The 19,963-nt window shown below is 44.7% G+C and overlaps 3 protein-coding genes across 8 annotated transcripts in view; all 3 read left to right on the forward strand.

Moving 5' to 3' along the window:
- LOC135255570 (DENN domain-containing protein 5A-like) overlaps positions 1–19,963 on the forward strand; it is a 140,976-nt gene that overhangs the window by 42,451 nt on the left and 78,562 nt on the right. The window lies entirely within an intron of this gene.
- On the forward strand, positions 499–6,594 carry sinhcafl (SIN3-HDAC complex associated factor, like). 2 transcript variants are annotated; one of them, XM_064336912.1, is made up of 6 exons: positions 499–690; positions 1,967–2,131; positions 2,349–2,448; positions 2,767–2,881; positions 3,508–3,658; positions 4,040–6,594. In XM_064336912.1, the coding sequence occupies exons 2-6, from the start codon at positions 2,004–2,006 to the stop codon at positions 4,233–4,235; spliced, it is 690 nt and encodes a 229-aa protein (XP_064192982.1). In that variant the 5' UTR covers positions 499–690; positions 1,967–2,003; the 3' UTR covers positions 4,236–6,594. The 2 variants fall into 2 exon arrangements, with proteins under 2 accessions (XP_064192982.1, XP_064192983.1); XM_064336913.1 differs by lacking the exon at positions 499–690 and adding an exon at positions 699–830.
- scube2 (signal peptide, CUB domain, EGF-like 2) overlaps positions 8,195–19,963 on the forward strand; it is a 24,932-nt gene continuing 13,163 nt past the window's right edge. The window contains exons 1-14 of one of the 2 annotated variants that reach the window (XM_064336915.1): positions 8,195–8,479; positions 9,021–9,143; positions 9,576–9,701; positions 10,561–10,695; positions 13,054–13,179; positions 13,314–13,430; positions 14,990–15,079; positions 16,403–16,519; positions 16,727–16,849; positions 17,244–17,360; positions 17,739–17,861; positions 18,289–18,405; positions 18,536–18,625; positions 18,921–19,043. In XM_064336915.1, the coding sequence (XP_064192985.1) occupies positions 8,392–8,479; positions 9,021–9,143; positions 9,576–9,701; positions 10,561–10,695; positions 13,054–13,179; positions 13,314–13,430; positions 14,990–15,079; positions 16,403–16,519; positions 16,727–16,849; positions 17,244–17,360; positions 17,739–17,861; positions 18,289–18,405; positions 18,536–18,625; positions 18,921–19,043 (1,615 nt within the window). In that variant the 5' untranslated portion in view covers positions 8,195–8,391. The remainder of the gene's footprint in view (positions 8,480–9,020; positions 9,144–9,575; positions 9,702–10,560; positions 10,696–13,053; positions 13,180–13,313; positions 13,431–14,989; positions 15,080–16,402; positions 16,520–16,726; positions 16,850–17,243; positions 17,361–17,738; positions 17,862–18,288; positions 18,406–18,535; positions 18,626–18,920; positions 19,044–19,963) is intronic. The other variant, XM_064336914.1, reaches the window with a different exon arrangement.

Below are 19,963 nucleotides of genomic sequence, written 5' to 3' on the forward strand. Positions count from 1 at the left end.
TAATTCTTGTGATATATGCTCGGAATATCCGCGTATATATTGCAAAATTCCTGTTTATCCGAACGGTACGCGCGGCTGAATTGTGAATGAAAACAGGATCTCAGCGCGCACGTACTCAAAATGGGCATACCTATGGGAGGAGTCGAATGTCCATACGCACTACGAGCACACTTAGAATTTCCGCTGCTCGGTGAATTCTGGATCTCTGAAAATACTAGAATAACAACGTAAAACGGTACAGTAGGTCGAGGGAAAATTAAAAACAATGGCTGCTCTACTGCAGACACAACGAGCTGATATGTATTGCAGTTTTGGGACACTAAATCTCATTCGCGCCATTTCAGAACCCCGGTTTGACAATAGGTTTTTGTTTTGTTCCTCCATTTTGGGAGCATTATGGGAAATGTAGTTTAATGTATTTGGTTAAACCCGGGAAATGATATTTATTATTTTATATGTTCACTACTATTCCCGGGATGCAACATTCTTAAATGCCTAACATTGAGCTGATCTATTGGCTACATTCGTGTTCGGAAGAGGAGGTTATACGCCATATATGGTGTTTCTGTGACTACGTTTTGTGTGTAATGTTTTTATGCTAATATCATTCTAATATCCAGCTGTATGCTGTAGTAAGGCATGCGCAGTGTCGTACTAAGAAATCGGTGTGGATTCAAAGTTTTTTGTCTGGTGAGTACTGTTGTTTTCCGTTTTTTAAACTAATTTGCAGTAATCTGTGAGGACATTCTTTAGAAGCATGGCAGTAGACATTTTCGAACTTTAACGGCATCTGTCGCATGCAGAAATCTAGGCTGAGGCATTTCTGCAAGGTGATCAATAACGCGCAACAATGGAAGAGCGTGGATGAGGAGCGTGGCGTGGTGGCCAGCCTGCTAGAAACAAAAACTAATTCGGAGACAGCGCTGTTTCGCGCTCTTCGGCATGAAAGTTTGAATTTCTTTGGAAGTGGGAAGCTTAGAGTGTAGATGCTCGGTTTCTTTAAGACTGTGGAAATTGAGTTGATTAAAATAGTTGTTACTGAATTGTCTGCGAGTAAGAAGTGTTGAACCCTTTTTGTCAACGTGCATTTTAAGAAAAAGGACGTCCCCCTTTTTGTTTGAGAAGGTCCCAAACATTAGCACGGATAGTTCTCCCACAGGACTTAATCTCATCTGTAAATTTGAAATGATGCTGGAAAGCTTTGTTTTCAGAAGTTTTTTTTGTCAAACTAGGGAATTGTTTGTCGCAAATCTTTGCTTTTCCACGAGCGTTGATTTTTATAGAAGCTACACGCAATGGCGTCAGAACAAGGGGCTTTCGTCTATAGCCTACAGTTGCACTAAATTTCCAGACACATTGTAACGCGCAGATATTCGGGAATGTTTTGGTGCAGCATGTTATTAGGCCTACCTAAGACATCCCAGACAGTGGGATTAAATGTAGGCTTCAATTTTATACTAATTAACATCATAGCAATCTCTGCGCAGTATGTTTTGTGTTGTTCTTTATGGCCACTATCATTGTAGAAGACGATCCAAAAACTCATTACTTGCAGTGGTAATTTTGAAGTTAGTGTCGAAGCCGCAATTAAATATAAATAGATGTTGTCTCAGAGTTCGCTGAATGCCGGAATTGGGACATTAGAAGTGCATCACTGTCCAGCGAGCGGGTGGGAGGGAAACTGGGTTATGTTGCGTCTGGTTTTTCATTTCGGCGATGTTATAACAACATCATGCATACACAATGGTGCAGTAGTCTAAATCCTGTTTGTTGAAAAGGAACATTTATTCGAGTAAGCTCGGAAATAATCGAAATATCTGGCAGTAATGTTTTCGAAGCGTGTGGTACCCGCCCCCCTTTCAGGGAAGGAAAGCAACCGAGCATTTGACGTATCTTAAAAAAAAAAATAGAACATTTTTATTTATGCCGAATGATGCGTTATAAAATTGTGTTCTTGTTTCCACAGTATTTCGTTATTCGCGCTCAACGTATAGTAGACTGGGATGTTTGGTTTCCACAAATCCAAGATTTACCGCAGCAATGAAGGCTGTTGCATTTGCAAGACCAAGTCCTCCAGCTCGCGGTTCACAGACAGCAGCAGATACGAGGAAAACTTCAGGCTATGCTTTGGGTAAGTCATCGCCTGATAATACGGAATACATAGATGGTGTACGCCATATGCCCTCAATTTCACAGTGGTCCTGTGGGGGGAAAAAGCTTATAAGAATCTTCCAAGACATGTCAACAAACACGTTGCATTTAATTATAATATTACAATATTAGACCAGCGATCTCGTGTTATTGTTTTCCGTGTCCTGCTTGAAGACTAATATTCTTTTTTTCCAAAGCTTGGTTGAAGATCGGGTCGGAGACATCTGCAATGCTTGTGTCCTATTAGTGAAGAGATGGAAGAAACTGCCTCTGGGATCTAAGAAGAACTGGAGCCATGTAAGTCACCATCTAAACTCTAACTTTTTAGTGTGTTATGTATACCTTCAACAGATGTGTGTTAGCTGATCTTCCCTTTGCATATGCTGTCGTTGTTTTTGCTCTACAATGTTTATGATGCGTCAATGTCATATTTATTAATATTGTTGTCTACTCTGATGCCTTCTGATCCTGCCGAACTTTGATGGCTGCATTGTCCATTTGTATCACAGAAATAATTATTGCAAAGTTAGTCTGTCAGATGTATGTAGGCAATTTTAATCTAATGCTTGCTGTGTATCCATAAGTTAAACGACTGTGAACTGCTATGTCTGGTAGGTGGTGGATGCCAGAGCAGGGCCTGGGTTCAAGCTGACCAAACCCAAAAAGGTCAAGAGGAGTGACATGAAAAAGAAGAGCAAACTAAGGAAGCTTCACAAATTGAAAAGGCAAAGTGAGTCACTGTTCTCTTTCAAATCCTGTTAAGAAATAAAGCTAAACAAATGTCTGAGTGGACTATGCTGATATTTGCCTTTTTGAATCTCATTTCCCTTGCTCTCCAGCTCCTTTGGATTTAATGATTGGTGGTCTTCCTATTTTAAAGTTTCTCTTTCACTGGAACTTTTACTAATAGTGCCCCCTCAGTGTGGTGCTAACATATGATGGTTTTTTTTTTTACTGCATTATTATTATTCGTTTTACAATGACTTTTTGTTCTTGTTATTTTATATTCAGTTTTATACTGGTATTCATCAAATCTGTCATCCTTATGTTTGCATGCATTGTAGTGGGGGTTCCTAGTTTTATCTAAGGTGCACCAGTGTGTGTGCAAGCTTTTGTTCTAGCCCAGCACTAAAACACCTGATTCAACAAATCAACATAGTTGCGGTGAATTGGGTGTTTTAGTGCTGAGCTAGAACAATAGCCTGCACCCACACTGGCCTTGGATAAGACTGGGACCCTTGAATTTTTAATGCACGCTGGATAAGTGTGTGTGCTATATCAGTAATTGCAGCATGGGGGCGCGTGCACCTGCCACCACACTTCTCCCAGTAAAATTTTGTATCCCCGTCCCTGCAGATTCGGACGCGCACAGCACCACCTCCAGCACGTCCCCGTCCCAGTCTCCCAGCTACAGTAACCAGTCCGATGATGGCTCGGACATCGAGTCCAAGCAGAGGCGATCCACCCCATCCATATTCTCCTTCCTGGACCGCTCCTACTGGAAAAGGTGCAGCAGTCAGCAGCTTCCTTTGACTGTGTGAATGCGGTTTTGAAGGCAGTCTAAAGTCTAAATTGCTCTGTAGCCAAATAACAATGACAGATATATGACTTGTAAGCCAGGTTGAGGAATATTACTTATCCTACTGCCTGATGCAGCTTAAAGCTCTGGAGGCTTTTAGGGCTTCGACCACACATTTGAAAATGATATTATAAAGGATTTCAGAGGTATTTCAGTGCACTGTTTTGCATGTACTGTAGCTTGCTTAGTGATTTGAGTGGAATGTTCCAAAATCCAAAGGCAATGGAAGTGTTGTGAAGCAGATTTGGAATTTTGTAGCCTTTGGTATTTTTCTGTAAAATTAGGGAATGACGCTCCATCTCTTCTCAGGCAAAAGGTGTGCTGTGGCATCGTGTACAAAGGCCGCTTTGGGGAGGTGATGATCGACCCTCGAGTCTTCAAGCCCTGCTGCAGCTCCAGGAAGCAGACGAAGCTCGCACCCACGCCGGACGCCCATCTCCCCGAAACGCGGCTCCCCGAGACGCTGCCCCCTGTGCTCCCGGAGGAGCTGAAGGAGAGTTGGTGACTGCACCCTCCCTCCCTGAGGTCTCTACACCAGTGGTTCTCAAACTTGGTCCTGGGGGACCCCTGTGCATGCTGGTTTTCATTGCAACCATAATTGCACACCCAGAATTTTAACAAGCTGTTAATTTTTCTTGTTTAGGTGTTTTCATGTTCACCGAGCAGGAACGCACCTGATTCTACTAATCAACCACTAGAGTCTTTGCTAAGCACCTTGATTAGTAGAATCAGGCGTGTTACTGCTTCGTTGAAACAAAAGCAAACACCCACACTGGCCCTTTCTGGATAAGATTGGGGACCCCTGCTCTAAAACATGAAAGCACCTAATCAAGAAAAATTAACAGCTTGTTAAAATTCTGGGATTGCGATTGTGGTTGGAACGAAAACCAGCATGCACAGTGGTCCCCCTGGACAGAGTTTGAGAACCACTGCTCTACACCTCTGTTTTGTCTCCAGTGGCAGACTCTACCCCTCTCCTCCATTCGTTTACTGTGTATCTATGAGACAGGTAAATGGTATCTCTGCTGGTTTTCTGAAATGTATTTGTCTGTTTAAAAAAAAAAGAATTTTTTTAAAGAGAACAAAAAGCTTTTTCTAAAGTATGGGCATTAGTGAGATATTTATAGGATCAGGAAGCATAATTATGTATGAACTTAAAAGGCTGATTATTCTTTTTGTTTTGTAAGACTAAAACCAATCGTTTTAATTTAACAGTACCTATGTTTGTAAATACTGTCATTATGCCAGTGCATCACTTGCCTCCTGTAGATTCTTTCCATTTTTTATTTCCTTATGGTAAAAAATGAATAAATGTATGTTTTGTAAAAGGTGAAAGTATTTGGATACAGACATGCAAAATTTGGCGTCTCAAGCGGTAGGATGGGTGCTTGGTTAAAGCAGAGCTACTAAGCAGTGTTAATGCTGTTTGACATTTTTCTGTTAAGATTTTTACTTGTGGTCTGTATAAATTAATTATTGCTAGTCTTCCAAGAAATATTGATTGTCAAGTTTTGTACCATATACTGTAACAAGTAAAGGATTTACTATAGTGGGCCTTAACAAATGTATAAGCAGATATGTATTGTAAGAGGATGAAAGAACCGTTGATCTATTGTTTTCTGCCACAGCTTTGTGGAATTGTTTTCTGCTAGGGGTGTTGTCATAAACTCAAATCTGCAGAATACGGCAAGAGACCTTTTATGCAGGGTGGAGAACTTTTGTATTGGTGTGGGATCATTTGAACATACTCTAGTGGCATATTGACTGGATTTAGGGTATTGCTTGTTTTTCTTTTTCTTTTTAGTCGTCCTTTTGGGGTCCATTGTAATGTTCTTTAAAAAAAAAAATCTGAATCGACTGCAGACATTTTGGAGAATCTGTTCTGTTCTTGTCTTAGCGAGTTGGTTTCACCAAAGATAGCATCTTATTGTCTAAATAAACATTGTCGTGCCCCCCCCCCCCCATTTTTAAAATGTAGTTCCCTGTCATTCCGGATTCAAACGCTTCTCAATCAGTTGTTAAAAGTTGAGCACAACCTCTTGGCAGAGTCCTGAAATGGGAAAAAGTGAACCTATGTGGTCAGTACTCACAGTCCTATAATAGCCTATTATAAACTGTTAGTGACTGCATTGGGGTTAAACATATTAAAACTAGCCTACTCTAGAACAGTTTATAAGCTGCCTTCTAAAGTTTGCCGGCCCTGTATTATGGCCAAAATAACTGTATTCTGTCCGAGACAATACTCATTATTTTTTGCACTACACAGTGGTTTTCTGAAATCACTACTATCTGGGAATTGACTGACTATCATCAGCAGCCATCACACAAACAAATTTCTTTTGGGCAAATCTACACTACTGTATATAGTGAGAAATACTGAAGTGCATGTTGGTACTCCTGTCATAAGGTGATGTCATTGATGCATCACTGAATCGGATCAGCCTGTTTTGTGATTGGTGGAGTGGGGCTTTGGCCTTGCTTTCTCAGGCTATGTGGGACCTCTGAATATTGAGTAATGTTATAACAAAATGAAAGTGTTTGTAATGGTATGTTAACCTTTGTGTTAGCTGACACTGTCATAATTTTAATACATAGGGAAATTCCTAGCCTAACAAGGTACATTTTCAGATGCCTGTACCGTGGTATTTTTTTTTGGTTTTTTTTGTTATCCGCCTTGACCTCTCCAACTTAAATTATGTTTATTTATTTTTTCACAACTTCATTGAATACTGTAAAGAGTTGTTAAAATTTATTTTTATTTTGTGCACTTTTCTCAGAATTGTCTGATTAGCAATTGGAATTGGGAAGCTATTTTATATCTCAGCTATAATACTTCTGTATTTTAATAAAATATGAAAAATCTTTGTTTTTGTTTGGCTGTACATTGTCACAGTAATCTCGTACATGCGCCCAATTAAGTAAACTATCATATGTGCACCAGAATTACACACACACAAAATTATATATATATATATATATATATATATATATATATGTGTGTGTATAAATGTGTATATATATATATTTATGCAAAGGTGATGGGATAGTGACAATTTTTGTTTTGTTTTTTTTTGCTCTGTACGGCAGCACATTGGATTTGAAATTAACAATTAATATAAAGTGTGGATTGTGTGGACTTTAGGGTATTTACATCCATATGAGTGATTCTATTCTGTTTCCATACATGGTCCTCTCCGTGGAACTTATTTCTCCCCTATGGATGACAATTATGCAAGGCACGGGTTTCATTTGTTGGTGTGAGAAGATTACAGTAGGGGGCGACAAATTCCTACATTAACATTAACCAAAGTTTTGTCGGCGCTCTGAAGGTTTTTAGTGAGTTCCATGCCGGGAGTCGTGCACGTCACATGAACTAATGGGATGCTCGGGATGGCGTGACCGACTTTTTCCGAACAGAATTTATGCATGTGGTAATTTTGCACATATCCCTCGGTCATATTTGAATAGCAGCTTCTGCTGACCCATAACTCAAACATGTGACGCAATTCCTGAGAAATTTCGACTGGAGTCGCGAAAGACTCCCATCTCAACATTTATATTTGGGACTGAAACGATGCCAGTGGAAAACATTAAATGCGTTGCGTTAGCAGAGACCAAAGACGTCTGTCTGACACATTGTAAATTATGTTCAAATACTTTACCCATTTCCCCTAAATGCCTTCTTTATTACTCGGATATGATTGGAAGTGAGGGAGTCGCGGGGCAAAATGTTCGACTGACGGTTATGTTTGCCTCTAAATCACTGCATAATGGTTCTGTGTCTCAGAAGTAGAAAACGTTTATTGAAACACTTGGTACTTAATCTTCAAGGCAATATAAATTATTAAGTGTAACTGTGAGAACAGTGAAGTGGGCTTTTATAGGCGGACTGCGCGTTACAAGTTCTATAAAATGAGCCATATACCACAGAAGGTTTTCAAAGAATGGCACTTTGATCACTTACAAAGACTCTGCACAAGCCTTGGGCAGTCGAGTGTGAAATACAATGGGATAATTTATGACCACTATTATTCCTTGCTTTAAGCATGCAGAACATCTTACCCTTTAGTAGCGCAACAGCAAAGAGGAAAGTAGGAATACTGTTTTGTTAACCCAAAACGTTTTAAATTACCAACTTTGTAGTTTCTTGTACTCCAGCATCATCGCATAGTGTTGCTCCTCGCGTGAGTGGAGTTTGAATTTAACCAGGCAGAAAAACGTAGTCTATAGCTACATGTGCATTTCAAGTATTTTCAGTACAAAATATTCGCTTTTAACCGCTTTCTTTACGCATGCATTTAGGTTATAGATATCACTGCAAAAAAGCCCAGAAAAATCGTTCCTTGCACACCACATCCATTATTGTCCACACATAAGCCATCCGACGAACATTTAGAGTTCGGATATCCATGAAGTGGTCCATGCCTGATTGCCTGTGGTAGGATAGCCAAGAGCAGGAGGTGAACGCTCTCTCTCTCTCTCTCTCTCTCTCTCTCTCTCTCTCTCACACACACACACACACACATATTGCTACCCCTTCGAAACCCCTCGTTAAGGCAAGTCGAATGACAGGGTAGAATGAAAATGAGGCGGACGCTTGGTGATCTCCTCAGTGCAAACGCGTCCCTTCGAAGAGACCTCTAGACTTGGATCATATCACTATGGGAGCTGTTTGTATTGCAAGGCACTTTTGTTTGTTTTTCCTCTTGTTAAATACCCGCCAAAGCGCCGCACTTGCAGAGAATCGAGGTAAGTTTCCCAGTTATCTGGAATGGCCTTTTTTACGCACGCTTTCCATCTTTGTGGTAATGAGGACTGCTTCTCCATTGTTTTCTTCGATTTTTCCAACGAAGTACTTTGCATTTGTTAATAGTTGAAACGCATTATTTATTTTGGGGTAAGGATAGCCGTCTTATTTTTACGCTTACAGTTCAGAAACACGGTTTGTCCTTTTTAAACTGGGTAAGATGTGTCTTTGGCGATCATCTAGTTGTCGCGAGACCATTCGTTTTATTTGAAAGTTTCAGGTTTGATTCACGTTTTTAATTTTGTTGATATATGTGAAAGCGCATATATTTATATTTGGTTTTGGGATTATAATCAACTCCGATTAAAAAATATCTACACATTGTAAAACACGTTTACTTGGCAGATGTCTTCTGTTTCTTTTGGAGAATTAAATATGATTTAGAAGATATTAAACAACGAAGTGCAGCGCGAATATTTTGATCCAGATAGTTTTCAGTAAATCTGAATACGCATCAAACGTATCAAATGTTATTAATTACAGATGCAGATCAGTGTGCCGAGGGAAGCGACGGCTGTCACATTGATGCTATTTGTCAAAATACTCCTGCGTCGTACAAGTGCACGTGTAAAACAGGCTTTAAAGGGGACGGCAAACAGTGCGAAGGTAAATATCGGTCTGTTGATCTTTGTTGCTTGTCAGCTTAAGAAAAATGTAATGCTTTTTCCTATTTCAGTTGGCTTCCTCAGGCACTCCAAGGAGGTTAATAGATCTTGACCTCCTTTGTCCATTCAGTGCAGTTTAAACCTAACGAGTCCTAACGAGGAATTATACGTTCAATATGATTGTCATACAATTAAAAATATTAATTGCAGAGATACCGTTGATAGCTTAATTTTAACTGCATAGGGCAGATTGCTTCACAAATGTTAATACTGACGTTATCCATTGTGATACTTTGAATTTTATGGATATATATATTCCAGATGATTCATTGATTAAAAAATGTGAATTTACCCTTCTATATGTCATGCATGTCTCATTTCTACTATATGCTGAAATATCAAGCGTTCATCAATCTTGTGTTTTATTTCTCAGACATTGATGAATGCGATATCGAGTACAATGGTGGCTGTGTACACGAATGTAACAACATACCAGGCAATTATCGCTGCACTTGCCACGATGGATTCATGTTAGCACATGATGGACATAATTGTCTAGGTAAGAAGTTTTTTTATATACACAGCGGAACAGTACCATAGCTGGAGTGCAGGCTAATGTGATTTGTCTGGGTAACTTTGTAATTTTGTCTTTGTAACTTTCAGAACCTGAAGGTGCGTTTTGCAAAACGTTAGATGGATGTTTCCTTCAAATGAATGCTTTTTGTCTTTTTGTTATTATTAATATTATTATTCGAGAGAAAGCTTTTTTATATATAACTTTTAGCATAATAGCTGCTGGCTAGATGGAAATAACTACTAAACCAAATAACTTAATAGATATATAGGCTTATCATGTCAAATATATTAGAAGTTTGTGGATAACAACATTATTATTATTATTATTATTATTATTATTATTATTATTATTAATAATAAGATAAAACTTTTAATGAGCTTAAATGTCCTTAACATGGTGGGTGACATACCCAAGATAATAAAAGATTCTGTTAAACATATTTGAATACATGTACTCTGGGGGAAAACCATTTTTTTGGTTGAATTTATAAATCAAGTGTACATTTTGATTATATTTATTTGGGTTTTCTAAGGAGTGAATTTTCTTTGGCAACATCTACAGTTACATGTTGTGCAACAAGGACCAGTACACATTCCAAGGAACATGATATAAGCACATATTAGTCATACTGTTAAATTTCAGAGAAAGGTCTTAGATGTCCTTTCAGGAGTGTTTGATACTATAACAGTTGTTATGATTATGGCATTGTAATTGTTATGGAGTTTCGTTATTGCTGAACATGAAAGCCAGGAAGGCCTCAGCTGTTGTGTGTCGAGGCGTGTGTTTGCAGAGGAGAGTGTGTTCAGCGCCCTGAGCTTTGACGCGGTGGCTTTCTCTCCAGATGTGGACGAGTGTTCGCTCAACAATGGCGGATGTCAGCACGTGTGCGTCAACACCATGGGCAGCTACGAGTGCCGCTGCAAGGACGGCTTCTTCCTCAGCGATAACCAGCACACCTGCATCCACCGCTCTGAAGGTGAGCGTCCCCCTGTGTGACATCATCAGCCTGCGCCAAAAGCCTCAAACCATCACACCCTCACGCTCAAAACACTCAAAAGAAATGACTCGAGGTTTCAGGTGTGGATTTAAAAAAAACTCCTGTCTGATGAAAAAAAATCCTGCGTCATCTGATACAAAATGGCCCTGAAGTGAGTTTGCAGGAAACAAAACTGGAAACCTTTAATGAAAGCTTTCGACAGACCTGGGCAAACAAAAATTTCAGTCGATGCTGTGCTTGTGGAAATTATAAGTTATGTATTCTGAGCGTCTGGATGGGTGTTGCGTGTGGGGCCGGTGGAATGGGTGTGGGAGGGTGGAGGGACCGGGTGGGGTTTTGGGGGGCTGTGTTCTTTTGGCAGTGTCAGGCCCTATACAGAGAGTTATGGAGCTAATTTGTTAATGCGCACATGTAAGTCTGTGATTGACAACACAATGAAGAGGGGGCTGATGGCTTTTAGGTTGGCTTCCCTTTCTGGGGTATTATCTATAGCAGGCCGGCTCTAAGGCGCTCGCGCTGTGGGAAATGGCTCCCGACGTCCCAGAGAACAAAACAAGTTAATAACTGCAGCAGTCGGCCCTTTGTGTGCCGTGTCATAGATGAGAATAAAGCACTTCTTCATGTGTTGCTGGCTTCGCAGGCACTTTTTTCTTTCCTTTTGCTAAATTGAGTGAAGGCACAGAGGTTTCCACGCCACTGCTTCTGCCCAACAAAGTGACTCCGGCAAGCCTCCTTACCTTCTTCCTCACTGCACCGTCAGCTGCCTACGGCGACTGATAAAACCCACAAGCAGGGCCGACACAGGTCCCCCCAAAACCAGCTCAGGCAATGCACGGGTTATCCAGAGCAGTTTTAGGACTGACGCTGAGTACAAGCGTCTGTTTAAAAACACGGCTCGGCTGAGGCGGGTCAACCTGCCTCAAAAGACAGGACAACTGCTGTTTACCAGAAATGAAATCGTAATAATTTTGGGTTGTGCCGATGGAAAAAAGTCTTTCTCGCCTAGCTAGGGGTGGCACAACAAACGGGGGAGAACTGAATGCCTGGCTCTTGAAAGCGAGGCTCTTACAAATTTAGCACAGGCATTAGTTTTGGGCTCTCTTAAGCAGGGCATCTCCCCCCCCCACGCTCGTGTCTCTGCCTGTGGGGGGGGGGGGCGCCTCTGGCCGTCTGTGCAGATGGGTCCTGTCCTTTGTCCCCGTGCTCTCCTTCTTTCTGTTTCCCGTCCCTGGTTCACGCGGAGCGACTGCAGCCGGACCCTCTCCATTTGCAGCGGTGCCTGCGACGGCCCTGCTGCACTTAGATGTTTGTTGAAAGCATCGGAACCTCCTCCGGCCTTCTCATTGTTTGGCCTCACACCACCCCGCCCCCAGGCCCCCCCGATGCATTATAGGAGATCTGAGGTCACTGCGTGAATAGGAATCAAACGGTGATTTTTTATTACTGAAGACAGACGTACAGGCGAGCATCGCTGTGGAGAGATAAACAGTTTACTCGGTCCTCAATATGGCAGCTTTAGACCCTAATATCATCCCGGCACAGATAAACTGTTTGGAAAAGTGTCACAAGTTATAAATGAACAGCCTATCGGGTGACGTAACTGCAGCTTCATTGAAGCAAACATTTAACCATTACATGCAATGTGTGCAGTCCGGATGGGTTTCTACATTGTCAATGCAGGTTCTTGCCATGCATGAAGCAGTAACATCAGAATCCATATTCTTGAACCAGAAATCGCTGTGTCAGTGTCGTTGTCTTTTTAATTAGCATGTTGGTGTCGTTATTTTACAGTGTTGTTTCATTACAGACGCATCCTGACTACTGTGAGATGTTTCCCTGTGTTGTCTCTGGGTTTTTTCACTGTGTTGTCTTCATGACTGTGGTGTCACACCCAGTGTTTCTATGTGCTGTTCCAACTTGTGTTATTCTGTTCTATTATTCTCTGTGTTACTCTGTGATGTTAGTCTCTTTGTTACTCTGTGCTGATATTCCCTGTGTTACTCTGTGCTGTCATTCCCTGTGTTACTCTGTGCTGTTACTTCCTGTGTTACTCTGTGCTGTTGCTTGCTGTGTTACTCTGTGCTGTCATTCCCTGTTACTCTGTGATGTTAGTTTCTTTGTTACTCTGTGCTGATATTCCCTGTGTTACTCTGTACTGTTATTTCCTGTGTTACTCTATGCTGTTATTCCCTATGTTACTCTGTGCTGTTGCTTGCTGTGTTACTCTGTGTCGTTACATCCTGTGGCTGGCTGTTGCCTTGGTGTTTGAAAGCCCGTCGTGTTGCAGAGCCCCGCAGTATCTCAGCCTGTCCCTCCACTGTTCTCTCATCCTTCCAGAGGGCCTGAGCTGCATGAACAAAGAGCACGGCTGCGCACACATCTGCAAGGAGGCGCCCAAGGGGGGCGTGGCCTGCGAGTGCCGGCCCGGCTTCGAGCTCGCCAAGAACCAGAGAGGCTGCACCTGTGCGTTTGTACTACGGCCGTTTCCCTCCCCCACAGAAAAATGTCCATTTTTTAATACGATTGAAAATGTACAGCGCTTATAATAATTACCTGCTCTGACAAACTGTGGGTTTGTACGCCTTTTTTTTACCTAGTGACCTGTAATCACGGTAACGGGGGATGCCAGCACATGTGCGATGACACGGAGCACGGGCCCATATGCAGGTGTCACGCGAGATACACGCTACACGCAGACGGGAGATCCTGTGTAGGTAAGGGTGCCATCAGACTCAGACAGCCAGACAGATGAGCAGATGGCAGTACAGATGTCCACCTTCTGTTTCACTAAAGAAACATCTTGTGGTGTTTTGTGGGTGACCAGTTGGAATACAAATAGAAACCTGTATTTTTGGCTGGACCGCAACAGCGGGGCCAGCCCTACAAACGCGAATGTCTGTGACTGACTGAGTGAGTGACTGAGTGAGTGATGAAGTTACACCATTGGTCGGCCGAGTTGTGAAGTCACACCATTGGTTGGTCGGATCATGTGTGTTAGGTCCAGTCATATACTAGGTTTTAACCTGGTCTTGTTTTTAAGGGTGAGCTTGGGCGCTTTTTCAACATGTTTACAACCCCCGCGGCTCATCAACCATGGAAATCTTCCAGTCATGTAGAAGACGTTTTGCACCCTCCTGTCACTGTCTGAACTCCTGTTCCTCCTTTTTATCACCTCTCTATCCGCTGGATAAAATAGCAGTCCCGTTCTGCCTTTGGCAGCCAGTTCCCCTGATAGCCAGTTCGGTTTTGTTCAACATGAATGCCCGGAGGTTGGGTAGAGATCGGAGATGTGATAGCTGGTAGCGGCGGGAGCCGGGGTGTCTGTGTGGGGTCCGCGTTATCCCGTGGGTTTGTCTCCATCTCCATCGCACATCTCAGAAACACCTCGCCGGTATGAACGCCGTCAGCAGTGGGGGAGTTTACCTCACAGCGTGTGGGATCGCAGCGTGTAGGCGTGCGACCGGCTGCGCTGAGCGCTGCGGGAGGAGGCTTCAGGCTCTCCCGGCTGCGCAGCTGCGCCATTCGCCTGTCTCTCTCGCAGCTCTGCTCGGCTGGCCCGAGGACCTCCGGATGTTTTGCTTAGCTGATTTCGTTTATTTTGCTTTGTGTGGGATAGTGCGTCTGTACGCTTGCTAACAGCATTACGCTAACTGGCTAACATGTTCAGGTCATGCCGTTTGTGTGTGTGTGTGTGCGTATGTGTGTGTGTCGTTGTGTGTATGTGTATTGGACGTGTGTGTGTGTGTATTGTGTGAAGGCCGCTGATAGCAGGGTGTGTGTGTGGCTGTGTGTATGTGTATTGGATGTGTGTGTGTGTTTGTGAGAGTATTGTGTAAAGGCTGATAACAGGGTGTATGTGTGCATTTCTGCATGTGTGTAGTGTGGGGGTATGTGTGTGTGTGTTTGTATAAAGACTGATACACAGTAAAATGTCCAGTGTTAATTCAAGTCTAACAGAGTACATATGGCTCCAGCTGCAAGAGTTGATTTAACCCTTTCCATTCATGGTGGAGCAGGGTCTGTGCATATTTCTGCATGTGTGAGAATGTCTGTGCGCATACGGACGGACAGCATGGTGCGTATATCTGCATGTGTGAGAATGTCTGTGCGCATACGGACGGATAGCATGGTGCGTATAGCTGCATGTGTGAGAATGTCTGTGCGTATACGGACGGATAGCATGGTGCGCATATCTGCATGTGTGTAGCGTGTGTGTGCAGTGTGTGAGGGCTGATGGTGGGCCGCGTGCCGCTCTGTGATCTGTGTGTTGCAGAGAGGGACGAGGCGTCGGCAGAGACTCCGGATCACAACGCCACATCGCTCGCCGAGGTCGACAAGCGGGTCAAGCGGCGACTGCTCATGGGTAAAAATCATCCTCAAAACACCCAGCGGCTCGCCCAGAAACGTGCAGCGCCTCCAAGCGCTCTCTGTCTCATTTAGCACTCACACTGTAGCACTGCAACCCTTTCCTCTTTCCTCTTTCACATTGTTTTAAATGCACCATAAATTGACTGCATTAAAAAGCCCCATTTGAGAAGCTAGTTATGATTCACCAGTTTACCAATACATGGAGTAGCTCAGCAGTCCTCATAGGAGAAACAGGGACCCTTGGGTTCAAGGCCAGGTTTGTCACAGTGATAGACTCTCTCTGGAGTCAGGACAGTAATGGAAATGATCAGCGCAGCTCAGCTGGATGGCCTTACGTTCTCATTGGAGCTTCTTATGTTCTTGTGTTGTGCAGATCTGCTGTAAGGAGTTGGAGGGGTGTTGTCTTAATAGGGAGGTCCTTGTGAGCTTTGGTCTCTGGTCCTTGTGGGTATTCTGGCATTTTGAGCTGTCAATGCACTTTTTGTCAGGGGCTTCCACTTCTCCACTTATCCCTGAAGTATGAGTCCTTGTGAAATAATAAGTTTTTTATTGTTGTAACAGAGTATTAAGTATTTTTTTTTCAATTAATTGAATGTTATATTCTCAATTATGTTAAAATGTAGGTCTGTCTTCAGTTTACTATCTAATCCAATGTGAAGCATAAAAAAATATGCTTTATATATATTTTAAATAGTTCACTAAAATACGCCATCTTATTATTTATTTATGTTCATAATTTGAACCATTCCAAAGCGTATTGAAGCACCTCAATCAATATTAAAATGTCACTTCCAAGGGTCAGATATTGAGATTACTGGAGCAGGGTTCCCTTTTACCCCACGGTCATGTGCTATGGGAGACATTTAGGGGACATTTTTAAATACAGGCTGTGCTTTCTGGGGTGCTTTCATGGTTCTCGGCCATTTAATATTCATAAGTACCTTTTTACAGAAACAGAATGTGCATGTACAGATAACTGATGTTGTTGCCGGGAAACCGAACATGTTTCCATAGGGGAGGAGGTAATGTCCTGGTGAAGCAGGGCATTCCTCAGCCTTTAGAGCAAACTGTGAAATGGCAGCGAACGCTCGCTCTCGCACCTCACGTGTTCCCTCCCGGGGAAAGTATGCCGCGCAGGCGGCAGGGCACTTTTCGCCTCACTGTTGCCGCGGCGACGGGTGACGGAGCGTCTGCCGCTCGGGTAGTAGAGCGGAGTGTCCCGTCAGCACGTCTGGGGCAGGGTGCCGCATGCGGCCCGCGCACGGTCTTCTGCTCCCCCACCCACCAAAACCCTGTCCTCTCTGCCGGGGCTTTTCAGAGACCTGTGCCGTCAACAATGGGGGCTGTGACTGCACCTGCAAGGACACGTCCACTGGGGTCCACTGTAGCTGTCCTGTGGGGTTCACCCTCCAGCCAGACGGCAAGGCCTGCAAAGGTAATGATGATAATAATAATAATATGCCCACAAAATGGCAGGTATATTATTGCTGTACAGTCATTGTAAATTTACGCAAACACACATGTACACTACACTCACACACACACACATGCATACACACACACACACGCACGCACGCACGCACGCACACACACATAGCTTCACTCCAAAGGTGGCAGTAAAAACCTGTCTCCTGTCCCGCAGACATTGACGAGTGCCACATCCACAATGGCGGTTGTGACCACTTCTGCCGGAACACCATTGGCAGCTTTGAATGCAGCTGTAGGAAGGGCTTCAAGCTCCTGACGGACGAGCGATCCTGCCAGGGTAGGGTAGGCCCCGCCTCCCCCAGGAGAAAGTGCTGCTGGGAGGTGCTGAGACCACACCGAGCTTTATTTTCGAGAGTTCAGAGCGATAAGGGAGTTGGGGGGGAGTGGAGGGGGCTGCATACAGCACCAGCATCAACTTGCAGGATACCTTTCAAGATCCTTAACGCGTGTTAGCATAAAGCTTTTGTAATACATTGCACACAGATCACTTTCCTGATACAGAACATGGAACGCAGTCCCTCCCCGGTATCATTCAGCAGCATTCAGCAGCACAGTCCCAGATTAATTATCTCTCCCGTTTATAAAGGAACAATACTGAAGACACGCAGTGCCCATTGGGGGGGACTTTGAGATGGTGGCAACGTTGTTTTCCCTCTTGTCCTCGGCTGCAGATATAGACGAGTGCTTCTTTGAGAGGACGTGCGACCACACGTGCGTGAACTCTCCTGGGAGCTTCCAGTGCGTGTGCAATAGAGGCTACACGCTGTACGGCCTGGCTCACTGTGGAGGTAAGACCCAGTCCCCTTTATGAGTATTACAAATACAAAACCCACTATCCAGACTTTGTCATATAGTGTGTGGCTACGGTAAGGAATGTGGAACATTGACTGAGTGGAACATTGTCTCAGCTTTGAGCACTGGGCATGTTGTTTAGGAGGTACTTCCTGAAAGGGAAGCAGGAAGGATTTGGGGCTTTTCAGAGACCTGTGCTGTCTGAGAACTCTGAGAACTGCTAAATGAATGGAGGACATTGCAGTGATGAGTCGACAAAAACAATCCAGTGTGGGAAAAAAAGTCGCAAAGTAACAAATCAATAGTACATTGACGTGAAGCTCAGAGAGTAAGGCTGGTGTGAGAGAGATGAGTCTCCTGTCCCCTGCCTCCAGACGTGGACGAGTGCAGCATCAACAACGGCGGCTGTGAGCACAGCTGCGAGAACACCATGGGCGGGTTCGAGTGCCACTGCAACGTGGGCTTCAAGCTGCACTGGAACAAGAAGGACTGCGTCGGTAAGGCAGTGACCCCCCCGACGGGTGTGGGCAGGAAGTGGCCCTCTCTTGGCTGCCCAATCAGACGCTTAGCTTTCCCCACACCCAGGGCTGTGATTTGTCTGTGTTGTATTTGTCTCGGCCGTACGCGTTACCCTCACGTCCCGGGTGGGGGGGGGGGCTGAAAACAGGAGATACTTTGGGTCATTTTTTACGCCTCTCTGGCTCTCTGCGCTCTCCACAGCATGAAAACAAACACCACAGGCGAGCCTAACTCCGATCCCCGCCGGGGTCGTCTCACGCTCCGCTCTCCCAAAGCTCACCTCTCGCTGCGCTGTGTGTTTCCTCTGGCTGCTCGCTCTCCAAACCCCGAACCCCGTGCTGCGCGGACCAACCCCGTGTTTTTCCCTTTACCCTCGAGTCTGTTGTGGTCTCCTTCCTCCCGCAGAGGTGGAGGGCGTGCCCCCGGCCCAGCCGCCCGCTAAGGCCACGCTCAACTGCAGCCGACAGGAAGGGGGCGACCGCTGCTTCCTGACCTGCCAGTCGCAGGTGCACATCAGCAGCGGTAAGAGGCCCGCGTCGCCGCACGCCGCCTGTCTGCTCTCTGCGCGGCGTCTCTGTCTTTCGTGCGCGCCGCGGCACCTTTCGTCGCCCGCCGGCCTTCGTGACGCGCCGGCGTGTGCGTGTTTTCGCAGGGAACGAGGATTCCTACACGGTGACCTGTGGAATGCCCCTCCTCTGCTTCACTGGAAGACAAAGAAACGAGAGCGGCTCCCACTGCTCGGGCAAGTACACCGTATTCCAGATCTCCATCGGCTCTTATCTCCCCGCGCACACAGAAAGGCCCGGATAATCGCAGAGAAGAAAAGGGTTTAATACCTCTGCTTTATCGCTCTCTTCCTTTCTCTTTAGTGCGTCTGCATCCTTGTTTATTGTTTTTATAATGCTCGCAGGAATGTGGACTGCTTATGTAGGTTGCTTGCTTACTGCTTACTGAGATTTTCCCCTTAAGTAGAACGGTTGAAGAAAGGAACATATAAAGAGACGAAAAAAAACATTATTGTCTCCTTCTTCCCATAGGGACGGATGTGACAAGCGCACCATGGATTAAGACCTCTGCTACTTTCAAATCCGGCCCGGGGAAGTGCAATTTGAAAAGGAGCCAGGAGAAGCTGAAGGAAGGTTTGAACGCTGCTCTGTCAGGTACAGCAGGCTTTCATGTTCTCTGGCTAATGGCCGTGCGGATAGGGGTCACTCAGTTTGCAGAGCATGTGCGGTGGGAGCATGGCCCTTTGACCGCGGTAGGAAAAGTAAGAGAGCGGCGCGGTCTGAAATGTTTTCCAGATTCTGAGTGCGCGGCATTGTCCAATGGAGGCGGTTGGGGGCTGGGGGGGGGCTGGGGCGGGGGGGTGGGGGGGTGGATGAAATTAGCCATGGCATGCCTTTCACCGAGGCCCCCGCCCAGCCATCAATCAAACGGGCTTCCGATTGTTGGATTATTTTTCTTCCCCCGAAGGATGTGGCATTGTGCTGTACATCCCTCTTTATGTCCCCTCTAATGGACAGGTGCAGGGGAAAAAAAGGGCAGTTTCTTCTCTGTCTCCTGTTCCAACTGCCTTCATAAAACAGTGGGAACAAAGCAAGAACAAGCCAAATGAAGTGCGGTAGATTGAGTTGTTACAACAGGGAAATCAGATTTCCGGTGACCACTTTTGTCGTTCTGTAGAATCTACGTGCTCTGTGTTGAACCTGTTTTTAGCGAGAGGGCGTGTGGTTGAGGTGGACAGACAGGTTTTGTGATGCCTTGGCGGGCCTTTTGAAGCTGAGCGGAGTTTGCTCGTGATGCTCCTTTGATCAGATGTGTTTGCTTGACCTCTCGCGGGGCGCTGACATTGCTCATAGATCAGGCACTGACCGAAACGCAGCTCTGCGCACTGTGTGTGTCGGTGCGTGTGTGTGTGTGTTGTGTGTGTGTGTGTGTGTGTTGTGTGTGTGTGTCATTGTGTGATGTGTGCGTGTTTGCCCAGTTTTCATGGTTACCTTTTTTGTTTGTATTTTGTGTTGGTGGCTGTAATGCCCTTGTCCTCTTTGACAGTGCTCCTGCCATTTTGACGAATAAAGCT

Source organism: Anguilla rostrata, chromosome 5 (assembly GCF_018555375.3).
Source record: "Anguilla rostrata isolate EN2019 chromosome 5, ASM1855537v3, whole genome shotgun sequence".
NCBI lineage: Eukaryota > Metazoa > Chordata > Actinopteri > Anguilliformes > Anguillidae > Anguilla > Anguilla rostrata.

Bases quoted from the DNA above. Each gene is read 5' to 3' on its own strand.
- sinhcafl (XM_064336912.1), top strand. From the start codon at position 2,004: ATGTTTGGTTTCCACAAATCCAAGATTTACCGCAGCAATGAAGGCTGT. The intron at 2,449-2,766 runs GTAAGTCACCAT...TATGTCTGGTAG, and splicing joins CTAAGAAGAACTGGAGCCAT to GTGGTGGATGCCAGAGCAGG. The intron at 3,659-4,039 runs GTGCAGCAGTCA...ATCTCTTCTCAG, and splicing joins GACCGCTCCTACTGGAAAAG to GCAAAAGGTGTGCTGTGGCA.